A 14,028-nucleotide genomic window follows, 5' to 3' on the forward strand; every position below is an offset into this window, starting at 1 on the left:
TAAGGGGCAATTTAGCGTGGCCAATCTATCTACCCTGCACATCTTTGGGTTGTGAGGGCGAAACCCACGCAAACACGGGGAGGATGTACAAACTCGACACAGACAGTGGCCCAGAGCCAGGATCGAACCTGGGACCTCAGCGCCGTGAGGCAGCAATGCTAACCACTGCGCCGCCGTGCTGCCTAGGTATTCCTTCTCTATCAGTGAGCTGGATGGAGATTTGGGCATTGCTGTTGTCAGCACATATATACACGATAAAATAACGTCAATCAAAACTCCATGGGAACATTGATGAATTCTCTAGATTACATTTACCTCATGAGTAATCAATGAATGGTTTGGGTGGTAATATTTTCCATTTCAAAAAAGTCGCCAGCACTCATGTAACCACAGGACAAGTTAACAAGTAGACCAGAAATAATTCACTACTGTCAGAAGTCATGGACATGGTACTTTGTGGGCAGACCGTGGGAGCAAACCAAAAGTTACCCGAAGACCCGAACAATTCGTACAACTGGTCGGCTCCTCTGGGGAATAAGGGTCATCATTCCTTCATTGTTAAGGAAATGTGACGTAATCCAACTTCATGAAGGTCATTTTGGGATAGTAGGGATGAAGGAGATACCAGAAGCTATTTTTAGAGGTCGTGGAGGAGGCGGGCATGTGTTCGGCTTTTGCAAAGGTTTGAAACCTGCCGCCACTAGCACGATCACACCCATGAGAATGACCAGAAGGGCCATGGCAAAGAGTTCATATAGATTATGCTGGGCTATTTGAAGGACAAATGATTTTCATTGAGGTAGACACGCATTTGAAATGACCTGAAGCCCCCATTGTGAAGGCTACATCCTCGGAGAGAACATTAGAAAGATTGGGTGAGATTTTTGCAAGATTCAGTTAACCTGAACAACCTGTTAGCGACAATAGGCACAGTTCATTTTGCAAAAATTCAAAAATTATCTAAAGAAGAACAGAATCTAACACATCCGGTCCACTCCTTATCATCCTGCCACAAATGGGCTGGCTGAAAGGTTTGTTCAGACAATGAATCATTCATTAAAGGTAACACATAACAATTGACAAAGCCAATTCCTGATGACATAGAGGGATACAACACATTCGATAACCCAAAGTTCTCCGGCATTACTCATGGTAAAACGTCAGTTACACTCAGTGATTTGCTGAAGTCTCTTAAACAAGAGAAGTTGTTGAGGGGAAACAGCAAAATCAGGTTTTGCGAAATAAGAACAGGGATAAATGCCAAATTTCTCAGAAATGCCAGTAAAGTATTGGCAAGGAACTATACCACTAGTGAGAAGTGGATACCTGATTTGTCTTAACACAGACAGGACTGGTCTCCTACACTGTTCAAATTCGGGATGATGTATTGTGGAGAAGACATGCTGATCAACTTTTAGCAACTAGAACAAGTTTGCCGGAGACAGAGTCAACCGAGAGTCTGCTCAAACTGTGTCAAGGAAAACCTAAACATTCCTGAGAACCTGACAATACCAGAAAGAACTGTGGCAGACAGTGCCCCAGTTGAGGACACTGAGCCAACCTCTGAAGCTATGGCGATTCTGGTTGAGTGAACTGCAGTCAGCACGAATAATCAAACGCCTGAGGTCCCCCAACAACCACAAAGAAATTGATGTCCTTCATATGTCTACCTTATTGACTGTTGTGTTTATTATCATAGAATCACCACAGGCAGAAGGAGGCCATTCAGCCCATTGAGCTTGCACCGACCTTCTGAAAGAGTACCCTACCTCGGCCACACTCCCACCCCATAGCAGTAAACCTACCTACCCTTTGGACATTGAGGGGCAATTTTAGCATGTCCAATTCACCGAACCTGCACACCTTTGGACTGTGGGAGGAAACCAGAGCACCGGGAGGAAACTCACGCAGACAGGGAGAGAACATGTAAACTCGACACAGACAGTCACCCAAGGTTGGAATTGAACCTGGGATCCTGGCGCTGTGAAGCTGCATTGCTAACCACTGTGCCGCCCCCTTAATTGTTCATATTGTAAAATTTGATTGCTAAACTTATATTGTGTTTCATTGCAGGAATCTCTAAAGTAAAGTGGGAGGAAAGTATTCATATTTGTTTCTAGTTGGAACAAGGTCATTTTAAGAGTCCGATCACATGCCTTATTGATGATGTCATCGGCCGTTTGTGCAGGCTATAAAAAAACACTTTGGGATGTCCTTAGGTGGTGAAAAGCATTGGATGAATGCAAGCCTTTCTTTCAGTCCATATTGAAAGGGTGCCAACACCCTGGAAGCGCGACCCAGAAATAATGTTGTCCTGGATATGGCAGTGTGTGAGAGACACTAATAATGGACTAGCAACCCAATGATCACAAACCTAACTGCCTCAAAGACAAGTTGTGAAACTTTGATTAATAAACCCGAGGGCTGAGAACAAAATAGCAACCAGGAAAGTTGCAAGACTCAACCGTGCCCTTCAAGGAAGTGAACCTCGTACTTCAACCTCTTCTGAGCATCTAATGTCTTGAATAATCCTTAACACCCCTCAGAAGTGGATATTTATTTCATTGTACAAAATAATTTACTGCAAAGCACAATAATAAGAGTAGTGGTGCATGAACGTGATCCACCAGTACATTTTGAGACAAGGAACGATGGGCGATACATGGGATCTTGCCGGAATCACCCACACCCTGGCCAGTTGAAAGGAAAGGGGCTGTTCCTTTCGAGGAAAAATGGGGAAAAATTTTGCCTTGAAAGAAGTAAATTAAGTGTTTTCACCTGAAGCCATGCGGAGCTTGGCTTTTCGCTTCTCTTCTGCTTGCTGGATCTGTTCTTCAATCAACTTGTCATCGACCTCCACGCATGTCTGAGTTGGCTGCTGTGCCTCCAGATAATCAATGTCTTTTTCAATCCTCTCAATTCTGGATCCGAGAATATCCACCTCATTCTTGAACTCAGTTTTGTAAATGTTTAACCCGCCCAAGCGGACTGTGATTTCTTTCCGGAAGTCTCTAAACTCCCTGACATACTTGTTCATGTCTTGGTTACATTTCTCCAGCCGGTCCTGTTAATAAGGTGAATTAGTGAAGAGAGAACCTCAGCGTTAAGTGTTTAAGACTTCTTATCAAAAGGATTGGATGAGGTTGCAAATGTACAAGTGACATTTTTGTGCAAGAATTAAGCATTGTTATTCACGAAAACATGCCACTAATTACACATTACCCTAACTAAAAGCAGTAAGAATGATTTGAAGACAATTCCAGTGGATGAAGGGTCAGTAACCAGAGGATGCAGATTTAAGAGAATGGGCAAAAGAACCAGATGAGGAGAAATTTTTTACACAGCGAGTTGTTGTCATCTGGAATACACCGATGAAAGCTTTGATGGAAGCAGATTCGATAACAACTTCAATAGCAACTCATTTAAGTAGTTAGCTAATTGTTTAAACAAGAGAAAATTACGGGGCTATGGGGAAGGAGCTGGCACAGACACAAAGGCAGAATGGCCTCTTTTTCTGCTGTACGATTTTATAATTCTCTATTATGAAGAGGCTCTGATAACTTGCTTCAAATTATAAACCTGGGAGTTATATAACTGCATGGCTCGTACATTGACATTTCTTATTTGCATTCCATACAGCCTATTTTTAGCAGATGTTTCCACATCTGGAACTTTCATAAGAACATAGGAAGAGGAATAGGTCATTCATCCCCTTGAGCCTGTTCTACCATTCAATTAGACCACGGCTGATCTGTATCTTAACTCCATCCACCTACCTTAGTTCTGTAACCCTTAAGAACCTTTTGTAACTAAAAATGATCGATCTCAGTTTTGAAATTTTCAATTGACCTGCCCTTCCCCCCAGCCTCAACAGCTGTTTGTGGGTGGGGGTGAAGTGAGTTCCAGATTTCCACGATCCTGTGTACAAAGAAATGCTTCCTGATATCGCCCCTGGAGAGCTTGGCTCTAATATTTCCCCTTTGTCCCTTTGTTCTGGACTAACCCATCGGAGGAAATAGTTGCTCTCTTTCCTATCAAATCCTTTAATCATTACAAAGACCTCAATTATATCACTCCTGAATCTTTTATACACAAGGGAACTAAGGCCCAGTCTGTGCAACCTGTCCTTGCAATTTAACCCTTTCTCAGCAAGAAATTAAGAAGTAAATCAGTGAGCAATGTTGCTGAGACCCAGCTTCAAAACACTGCTCCAACAAATAGTTTGGTTAGTTATTTTATAAGTGTTCTGCTGCTTCGAACATGACATAATAATAAAAAAGTTAATAAAAACATAGCCCTCTGGTGAGAGCATTCTGGTGCTTCAATATTACTTGAATAAATAACAGGAAGCGTTTCGCTTCTTGTAGCATTCGCATGGGATTACAAACTTCATAACCATTGTGACCATTTGTTAATGGCATCCCCACAGTTTTGGCTCACTTCTTTAGTTATGGTTCAAAGTTTTTCAGTGTGGGTGTATTCACGACCGTCACGGATGGTAGACCTGGATTTGCAGATGGAGATGGGATTTGCAGACTATTTTGTAGGACAGAAATGGTCAGGCTGTTGTTTGTTGTTGGTCTGTAACCATAAAGTTGGAAATTATTTTTCCAACCCCCGTCCAGCCAAAAGTTGCTTACAGAGGTGAAATGAGCAAAGGCTCTGGCCAGAAACTCTGTCCACAAAGAAGCAATGTCACCTTTGTCTAGGCTAGTCTCTAGGGCCCCACACGCACATTCTATATCATAGAATCATAGACTTTACAGTACAGAAGGAGGCCATTTGGCCCATCGAGTGCGCACCGGTCCTTGGAACGAGCACCCCACTTAAGTCCACACCTCTACCCTATCCCCATAACCCAGTAACCCCACCTAAACTTTTTTTTTTTGACATTAAGGACATTTTATCATGGCCAATCCACCTAACCTGCACATCTTTGGACTGTGCGAGGAAACCGGAGCATCCGGAGGAAACCCACGCAGACACGGAAAGAATGTGCATACTCCGCACGGACAGTGGCCTAAGAAGGGAATCGAACCCGAGACCCTGGAGCTGTGAAGCAACCGTGCTAACGACTGTGCTACCGTGCTGCCCTAATATGTTTATATGAGGCTGCAATGTACATGTAGTTCGTTCCATCTATCATACAAGGGGCATGGTGGCTCATATAGAGCAGAAACTCCAGCATGGATCTGTTGGGCCAAATGGCCTGTTGTATGCTGTAAATACTTAGTACTCAGTGCCACAGATGCAATCTTCTCTATATCGAGGAAAGTTTTCCTACAATCATTAGTCGTTCTAAGAGCAGCATGGTGGCAGAATGGTTCGCATTGCTGCCTCACAGCGCCAGGGACGGGGGTTCGATTCGGGCCTTGGGTGACTGTCTGCATGAAGTTTTCACGTTCTCCTCCTGACAACATAAGTTTCCTCCTGGTGCTCCGTTTTCCCCCCACAGTCCAAAGATGTGCAAGTTAGGTGGATTGGCCATGATCAATGAGTGGGGTTACGGGGAAAGGGTGGGGGAGTGGCCTAGGTGGAGTGCTATTTCGGAAAGTGGGTGCAGACCCGATGGGCCCAATGACCTCCTTCTGCATGATAAGGATTCTATGAATGCATCATTTATTGTTAATCCCTTGTTGCCCTGAGGAGGAGGTGGTGAGCTGTCTTCCTTGAACATTTTGCTTTCACTCAGAAGGTGGTAGTGGTCTGGAACTCACTACCTGAAAGGATACCGTCATCACATGAAAAAAAGTAGTTCTTGGATATACACTTGCAGTGCCATAACCCACAGGGCTATGAACCAGGACCTGGAAAGTGGGTTTAGGTTGGATAACTCTATTGGCCTGCATGACATGATGGGTCAAATGGCCTCCTCTGTGCTGTAAATCTTTATATGCTTCTAACTGTTTCAATTTGTATTATTCCTAGCTGTGACAGAAAGCAAAGGGTAATAGTCAACGAGTGTTTGTGCGACTGGTAGGCTGTTTCCAGTGAGGTTCTGCGGGGCTCAGCATTGGGTCCCTGGCTTTTCATGGTATACATCAATGATTTGAATGAAATGAAAACTTAATTGTAGGGGGCATGATGACGACGTGTGCAGATGATATAAAAATTAGCAATGTGGTTGATAGTGAGTAAGAAAGCTGCAGGCTGCAGGAAGATAGCGTTGACTGGTCAGGTGGGCAGAAAGGTGGCAAACGGAGTTGAATCCGGAGAGGTATGGGGTATGCATTTGGGGAGAACAAACAACTAAAGCAAGGGAATCGAAAATAAATGGGAGAATACTGAGAAATGTAAAGGAAAAGAGAGAAGTTGGAGTGCATTTCCACCCCAGGAGGCCATTCGACCCATTATGCTTGTGCAAGCTCTTTCCCACTTGCTCTTTACTTATAGTCCTGTAATTTTTTTAAGTGTTCATTTAATTTGCTTTGAAAATTACTATGCAATCGGCTTCCACCACACTTTTAGAGATTTAGAACATAAAACTCACAGAGGAAAATTGTGTCTTTTTATCTTACCTCTGCTTCTTTTTCCAATAAGTGTACCCTGGTTGCTGATTCTCTGACCAGTGGAAACCATTTCCCCATATTTGTTCTATCAAATCCACTTACAGTTTTAAAAAAAGGCTAGTTTTCTGCTTGCTAGATTTAATAAACACCATTGCTGAAATATTTTATCAGCATTGACTATCACAATTAAATAACCGATTAAGGAATGCCTGGGCACAAATTAACAGTGCAATATTGATGCAAGTCATTGATATTAGCAACTGGATAGTTTTGTCTAAGTTCAAAGGTACATGAGGCTAACTGTATCACTTACCTCGAGTAGCATAATGCGTCTCTCAATGTATTGCATGAGTAAAGCATCTTGATTCATCCGCTGGGCTTGTCCAAAGGTTTTGGTTAAAAGGAGAAACACCAACAGCCTTGGTAACAGGACCCAACCTACCATGATTGGGATTCTTATCCCAGAGATTCAGTGGGACGGAGTTAAACACCAAGATCTACTGTCTTTTTTTTGTTCGAATCTTCAGTCTCGCTTGTCCTGAAAAAAGGTAACAACATACAACCGTTTGAAATTTCAATGGAGAAATTAAGAATACGAATGCATTTAAAACGCTTGTGCCAAGAACTGGTAGGTCAGCACTTGATAGCTTAAACAGACAGAAGTCTCCGGCTGTGTCTGAAGGGTGCAGTTGTGTGTGGAGTCAGGATTTTTTTTCCCCAGATCCTAATTGTTTCCATGTGCTTTGGAATGACTCATGCAGACTCAGAACCAGCCAAATAAAACAGCAAAAGGCAATGAAAAGAAATAAAAGCTATTTTAATTACACCACTGATCCTACACTATGCTTACATCGAGGAAACCTTGAGCAAAATAATTAAGCATGGGACAAATTAAGTCTCAGAATATAGTAAGCGATCAACATCAGGTAATTGCTTTGAAAATCTAAGCTGATGTCTGTTATCACATTTTCTGGGATGGCAAAATAGGGTACATTGAACAATGCTTTGTTCTTAATGCTTGTATTCCCTTGAGTGTCAAAGATTAAGAGGTAAACTAATTGAAAGATTTGAAAGGGTAAATAGAGAAAACCTATTTCCTCTGCTGGGAGAGTCCAGATCCAGGAGGTGTAACGTTAAAATTAGATATGTGCTCTTCAGTGTGATGAAGGATTTCTTTGCACAAATGGTGGTGGAAATCTAGAACATTTTCCCCTCAAAATATAAAAAAATGCTAACTGACTGTGATAGATTTTTGTTAGGCAAGGCTATTCAGGGTTGCAGAAGCAAATGGAGTTAAGTTTTCAATGAATGGCAGGACAGGCTTGAGGGCCGAGTGGCCTCTTCTGTTCCTATCAGTGGTGTAGCGTCAGGAGGCCCGCCTGCGACTCCTCAATTCCCGATGAGTAAGGTTCCAGCCCAAGAGCCTCTCTGAATATACCGTGACGTCTCAATTCTTTACCTTATGCTGCAGGGCTTTTGTTTTCTGTTATTTCTCTTGGTGTTTACCTGGATTTCCTGGGAAAGGAAGGATGGACAAATGAGCTGCGTGCAATGTTGGCGAGCTGGCTGCTTATGCAAGAACAAGCTTCTATTTACAGAATGCTCCCTCGGATTACATGGGATAGGCAGCACAGAGTCAGACCCATCCGGTGCAACCAGTCCATGCTGGTATTTATGAACCACTCAAACCTCCTCATGTCTTTCCTTATCTAATTTTCTCAGCATAATGTTTATGGGCAGCATGGTAGCACAGTGGTTAGCACGGTTGCTTCACAACACAATGGACTCAGGTTCGATTCCTGGCTTGGGTCGCTGTTGTGTGGAGTCTGCACCTTCTCCCTGTGTCTGCGTGGGTTTCTTCCGAGTGAATCATAGAATAATAGAATTTACAGTGCAGAAGGAGGCCATTCGGCCCATCGAGTCTGCACCGGCCCTTGGAAAGAGCACCCTACCCAAGCCCACACCTCCGCCCTATCCCCATAACCTAGTAACCCCACCCCACCTTTTTGGACATTAAAGGCAATTTAGCATGGCCATTCCACCTAACCTGCACATCTTTGGACTATGGGAGGAAACCGGAGCACCCGGAGAAAACCCATGCAGACACGGGGAGAAAGTTCAGATTTCACAGAGACTGCCCCAAGCTGGGAATTGAACCCGGGACCCTGGAGCTGTGAAGCAACGGTGCTGCGGTTTCTTCCCACAAGTCTCGAAAGTTAGTTGAATTGGACATTATGAATTCTCCCTCAGTGTACCCGAACAGGCGCCAGAGTGTGGCGACTAGGGGATTTTCACAGTAACTTCATTGCATTGTTAATTTAAGCCTACGTGCGACACTAATAAAGATTATTATTATTCAATTCCCTTCTTCCTCATGTATTGAGCTTCTGAATAAATACAACTAAACTATTCACCTCAACTACTCCTTGGGCTACCTGATTCCAAAGCCTAATCATTGTCTGAGACGACCCCCAAACGTCAAGACTATGGACCAAGTGCGGGCAAATAGGATGAGGCAGGTGGTCAGGTGTTTTTCATGTGTCGGTGCAGACTCAATGGGCCCAAAGGCCTCTTCTGTGCTGTATTTTCTGTGATTCTGACATACAGGGTGGGATTTACCGACCAACCTGCCGCAGCGTGTTTTTTGGTGGGGGAGGCGGCCCGCCAGCCGAATCTACCGGTCCCGCCATGTCAACTGGAAACCCATGAATCGGCGTGGGGCTGAAATTTCCCGCCTGTGTGAACAGTCGCTAAATCCCGGCCAAAGTGTTTTCCACCCCATGAAGCACTTTTTGAAGTCCAGACACCGTTGCAATGTGGGAAATGCAGCAGCCAATAAGAACTTATCTCACGGCCCATAAACAGCAATGTGATCATGACCAGATCATCCATTTTTTGATGTTGATTGAGGGATAAATATTGGCCGGGACACCGGGGACAACTAAAAACAAAAGGCTGCAGATGTTTGAAATCTGAAATGAAAACAATGTGAAAATACTCAGCAGGACATTCAGTATCTGTGGTGAAAGGAAAACAGAGTTCATGGGCACGATTTAACAGTAAAAAAACAACATCCCGTTTTGGGTGCGTTTAGCGGGTGTTTTTCAGCGCTTGCAGCGCCGAAAATGATCCCGTTATCAAACGGGACTTTATTTCTTTTGGCCTCGGTGAGGAACACCTCGCTGCGGCTGCACTTACGCTCAGTTTTAAATGCCGCACTGATCTCTGAACCCTCCCCCCACCGCAACCTTACCTGCTAGGAGGACCTCGAGCTCACTCACCCAACCTGATAAGGGCAGGGTACCCCAGGCCCAATCCTTGGCAGTGCCCTGCCAGCCTGGCAGTGCCAAGGTGCCAGCAGGAGTGTCAGGGTACCTCCCTGCCCAGAGCCCGACCACCTGGGGACCTGGGACGCAGGTGCCGGGACGTCAGGTCCACGTTTGTGTGGACCAATGCTAAACGGTGCAATGGCGACGTCTCCCATGCACGGGCGTCCGATCCCAGGCTTTGAAAGAATCCGGCCAGACATATTTAAGTGATCCTAACTGCTCACTTATATACGCAAATCTGGATCCCGCCCAGTGAAGATGTGATCTAGATCACGACATCTCACGAGATCTCATTTGATTAGTGATTCTCGGGATGCCTCGGGAGAGATCTCGCAAGGCACTCCAAGTGTTGCAAATCTCACAAGAGGCCTATCGCAAGTTTTAACAGCCTCATCGTGTCCCGAGTCAAGTGCGACGAAGCCATTCAATCGGGCCCAATGTTTCGAGTCCAAGATGACTCTTCTTTGGAACTTTGACAACTGATCCAACTAATCCAAAGCTGCACTGCGTCCACTGCAGCAGTTAGTGGGCAGCACGGTAGCATAGTGGTTAGCACAATTGCTTCACAGCTCCAGGGTTCCAGGTTCGATTCCAGCTTGGGTCACTGTCTGTGAGGAGTCTGCACATCCTCCCCGTGTGTGCGTGTGTTTCCTCCGGGTGCTCCAGTTTCCTCCCACGGTCCAAAGATGTGCAGGTTAGGTGGATTGGCCATGATAAATTGCCCTTAGTGTCCAAAATTGCCCTTAGTTTTGGGTGGGGTTATTGGGTTATGGGGATAGGGTGGAGGTGTGGACCTTGGGTAGGGTGCTCTTTCCAAGAGCCGGTGCAGACTCGATGGGCCGAATGGCCTCCTTCTGCACTGTAAATTCTATGGTAACAAGTTAGGAATATAAAGTTTATTTTGGTTATGAACCATCATCGATTATCGTAAAAACCCATCCGGTTCACTCTATCCTTTAGGGAAGGAAATCTCCCATCCTGACCTGGTCTGATGTACACTGTGACTCCAGATCCACAGTAATGTGGTCGACTCTTAAATGCCCTCTGAATTCTAGGTTCTGCCACCTGGATCTCCTCCACCTTCACCCTCAGCGACTTGCATAAGTCCTCCAGGACCCCCACCTTTACCTCCAAGGACACGATCCAGTCGCTCTGGTTGGACACCTCTCGTATCTTCACCCCTTGTGCCTTAAGGCACTTCTCTACTTGGTCCATAGACCCTTGCACAGGTGATTCCTCTCCCTCAATGGCCTTCGACCAGTATCCATGATCTCTTCCTTTGCTGTCAAAATTGATCTTTGATGAAGGCCATCAACCGTTCCACCCGGGCCTTTCCCACTGGCATCAACCCTTCCCCTTCCGCCATTTTCACAATTGTTACTGCACCACAACAAAGGTCCCCCCCAATTCCTTAGATAGGTTTTTTGCTGGGTCTGGTAGCCAATAGACATGCCAATCCTGGGGAGAACCTCTCCCTCTACACCTTCTGCACCACTTTCCTGGCGGAGCTACCCGATTAACGGGTATAAAATGCCCAAACCAACACCTTCGAACCAGAGCTGGCCTGTGTGCAACCACTCGCTCCATGGCCGCCACAGGAAGTCAGCTCCAGATTTTTGAGGACGATGCTACCAAGGGACTTTCTGCAAATTTCTCGAGGGTAAATGGGAGTGGGGCAGCAGCTAAAAACTTCCAGCTGGCTCCTTCACATCGTGCTTCCTCCACCTGTACCCATTCCGCTTCTTCCTCTTTCCACCATTGCCGAATTTTCTCTATATTAGCCGCCCAATAATAATACAAAAGATTGGGCAGCACCAATATTCCCATCCATCGATTCCTTTGAAAAAACACCCATTGTGGAATTTTCATAGAATCGTAGAATTTACTGTGCAAAAGGAAGCCTTTCGGCCCATCGAGGCTGCACCGGCCCTTGGAAAGATTACCCTACTTAATCCCACGTCTCCACCTTATCCCCGTAACCCAGTAACCCCACCTCACCTTTTGGACATTAAGAGTAATTTAGCATTGCCAATCCATCTAACCTGCACATCTTTGGACTGCGGAAAGAAACCGGAGCAGCCAAAAGAAACACACGTAGACACGGGGAGAACAGACAAACTCCACACAGACAGTCACCCGAAGCCGGAATTGAACCCATGTCACTGGAGCTGTGAGGCAGCAGTGCTAACCACTGTGCCACCGTGCCCCATTTTTTCTATAAAAATAAAAAATAATTTTATTAGCTTGTATAAAATCTGAAATTATTACATCCATTTTATAGAAAAATGTCTTTGGTAGAATTATCGGGAGGGATTGAAACATGAATAAAAATATTGGTGAGATGTTCGTTTTGATTGTTCGCACCTGCCCAGTTCATGAAAGTGGAATGGTAGTCCACCTTTTTAAAACTTGTTCACCCCCTCCACCAGGCCTGTCAGATTTCATTTATATATTGTGGCCCAGGCATGAGCCACCTAAATACCGAAGTGCCTGAATTTATTTGTGGTTCTTTTGAATGGAAGGGAACTTAAATCAATTTCAGTCCCCAGGATATTTATTGGAAATATTTCACTTACTGTTATATTCAATTTGTAGCCCGAGAAGATTCAAAATGTTTTCAATATATTCATAATCTTCTCCGTACATTTCAATAGATTAGATAGAAATAATAAATCATCCGAATATAGCAAAACTCTATTCCCTCGAACAATACCTAACCATGCCTGAGAAGCTCGGAGAACAATAGCCAGAGGTTCTATTGCTAAGGCTTAGAAGGTAGGTTTGCAAACTTCGAAGAATTAAGGGAGGAAAAACAAAATGCAGAAGGAGGAGAAGTTTAAATATCTTCAATTACAAAATTTGGTAATCCCTCGATTACCAGATAACAACATCCTTGATAAATTGCTAGATGTGTTAGGAGATGGGAAAATTAATAAGATTTATAGATGGCTGATGGACGCAAAGAAAACACCAATTGAAGAAATAAAACAAAAGTGGGAGGAAGAGTTGGGTATGGAATTGGAATGGGTACTGTGGAGTGAAATTACGCACAGGATCAATACTACATCTCCATAGAACATAGAACATTACAGCGCAGTACAGGCCCTTCGGCCCTCGATGTTGCGCCGACCTGTGAAACCACTCTAAAGCCCATCTACACTATTCTCTTATCGTCCATATGTCTATCCAATGACCATTTGAATGCCCTTAGTGTTGACAAGTCCATGACTTTTGCAGGCAGGGCATTCCACGCCCTTACTACTCTCTGAGTAAAGAACCTACCTCTGACATCTGTCCGATATCTATCTCCCCTCAATTTAAAACTATGTCCCCTCGTGCTAGACATCACCATCCGAGGAAAAAGGCTCTAACTGTCCAGCCTATCTAATCCTCTGATCATCTTGTGTGCCTCAATTAAGTCACCTCATATCCTTCTTCTCTCTAACGAAAACAGCCTCAAGTCCCTCAGCCTTCCCTCAAAAGATCTTCCCTCCATACCAGGTAACATTCTGTTAAGTCTCCTCTGCACCTTTTCCAATGCTTCCACATCCTTCCTATAATGCGGCGACCAGAAATGAAATGAAAATTGCTTATCGTCACAAGTAGGCTTCAAATGAAGTTACTGTGAAAAGCCCTTAGTCGCTACATTCCGATGCCTGTTTGGGGAGGCTGGTACGGGAATTGCACGCAATACTCCAAATGCGGCCGCACCAGAGTTTTGTACAGCTGCAACATGACCTCATGGCTCCGAAACTCAATCCCTCTACCAATAAAAGCTAACACACCATACGCCTCCTTAACAGCCCTCTCAACCTGGGTGGCAACTTTCGGGGATCTATGTAAATGGACACCGAGATCTCTCTGCTCATCCACACTACCAAGAATCTTACCATTAGCCCAGTACTCTGTCTTCCTGCTATTCCTTCCAAAATTAATCACCTCACACTTTTCTGCATTAAACTCCATTTGCCACTTCTCAGCCTAGCTCTGCAGCTTATCTATGTCCCTCTGTAACTTGTAACATCCTTCCGCATTGTCCACAACTCCACCGACTTTAGTGTCATCTGCAAATTTACTCACCCATCCTTCTATGCCTTCCTCCAGGCCATTTATAAAAATGACAAAAAGCAGCGGCCCCAAAACAGATCCTTGTGGTACACCACTAGTAACTGGACTCCAGGCTGAACATT

The 14,028-nt window shown here is 44.6% G+C and overlaps 1 protein-coding gene across 1 annotated transcript in view; it reads right to left on the bottom strand.

Moving 5' to 3' along the window:
• The window catches only part of olfml1 (olfactomedin-like 1), a 63,710-nt gene that overhangs the window by 37,019 nt on the left and 12,663 nt on the right, over nt 1-14,028 (bottom strand). The window contains exons 2-4 of the mRNA XM_072466220.1: nt 7,969-8,024; nt 6,823-7,047; nt 2,779-3,064 (exon numbers count right to left, since the gene is read on the bottom strand). Of these exons, the coding sequence (XP_072322321.1) occupies nt 2,779-3,064; nt 6,823-6,954 (418 nt within the window). The 5' untranslated portion in view covers nt 6,955-7,047; nt 7,969-8,024. The remainder of the gene's footprint in view (nt 1-2,778; nt 3,065-6,822; nt 7,048-7,968; nt 8,025-14,028) is intronic.

The sequence above is a fragment of the Scyliorhinus torazame genome, chromosome 10, assembly GCF_047496885.1.
Source record: "Scyliorhinus torazame isolate Kashiwa2021f chromosome 10, sScyTor2.1, whole genome shotgun sequence".
NCBI classification, from domain to species: Eukaryota; Metazoa; Chordata; class Chondrichthyes; order Carcharhiniformes; family Scyliorhinidae; genus Scyliorhinus; species Scyliorhinus torazame.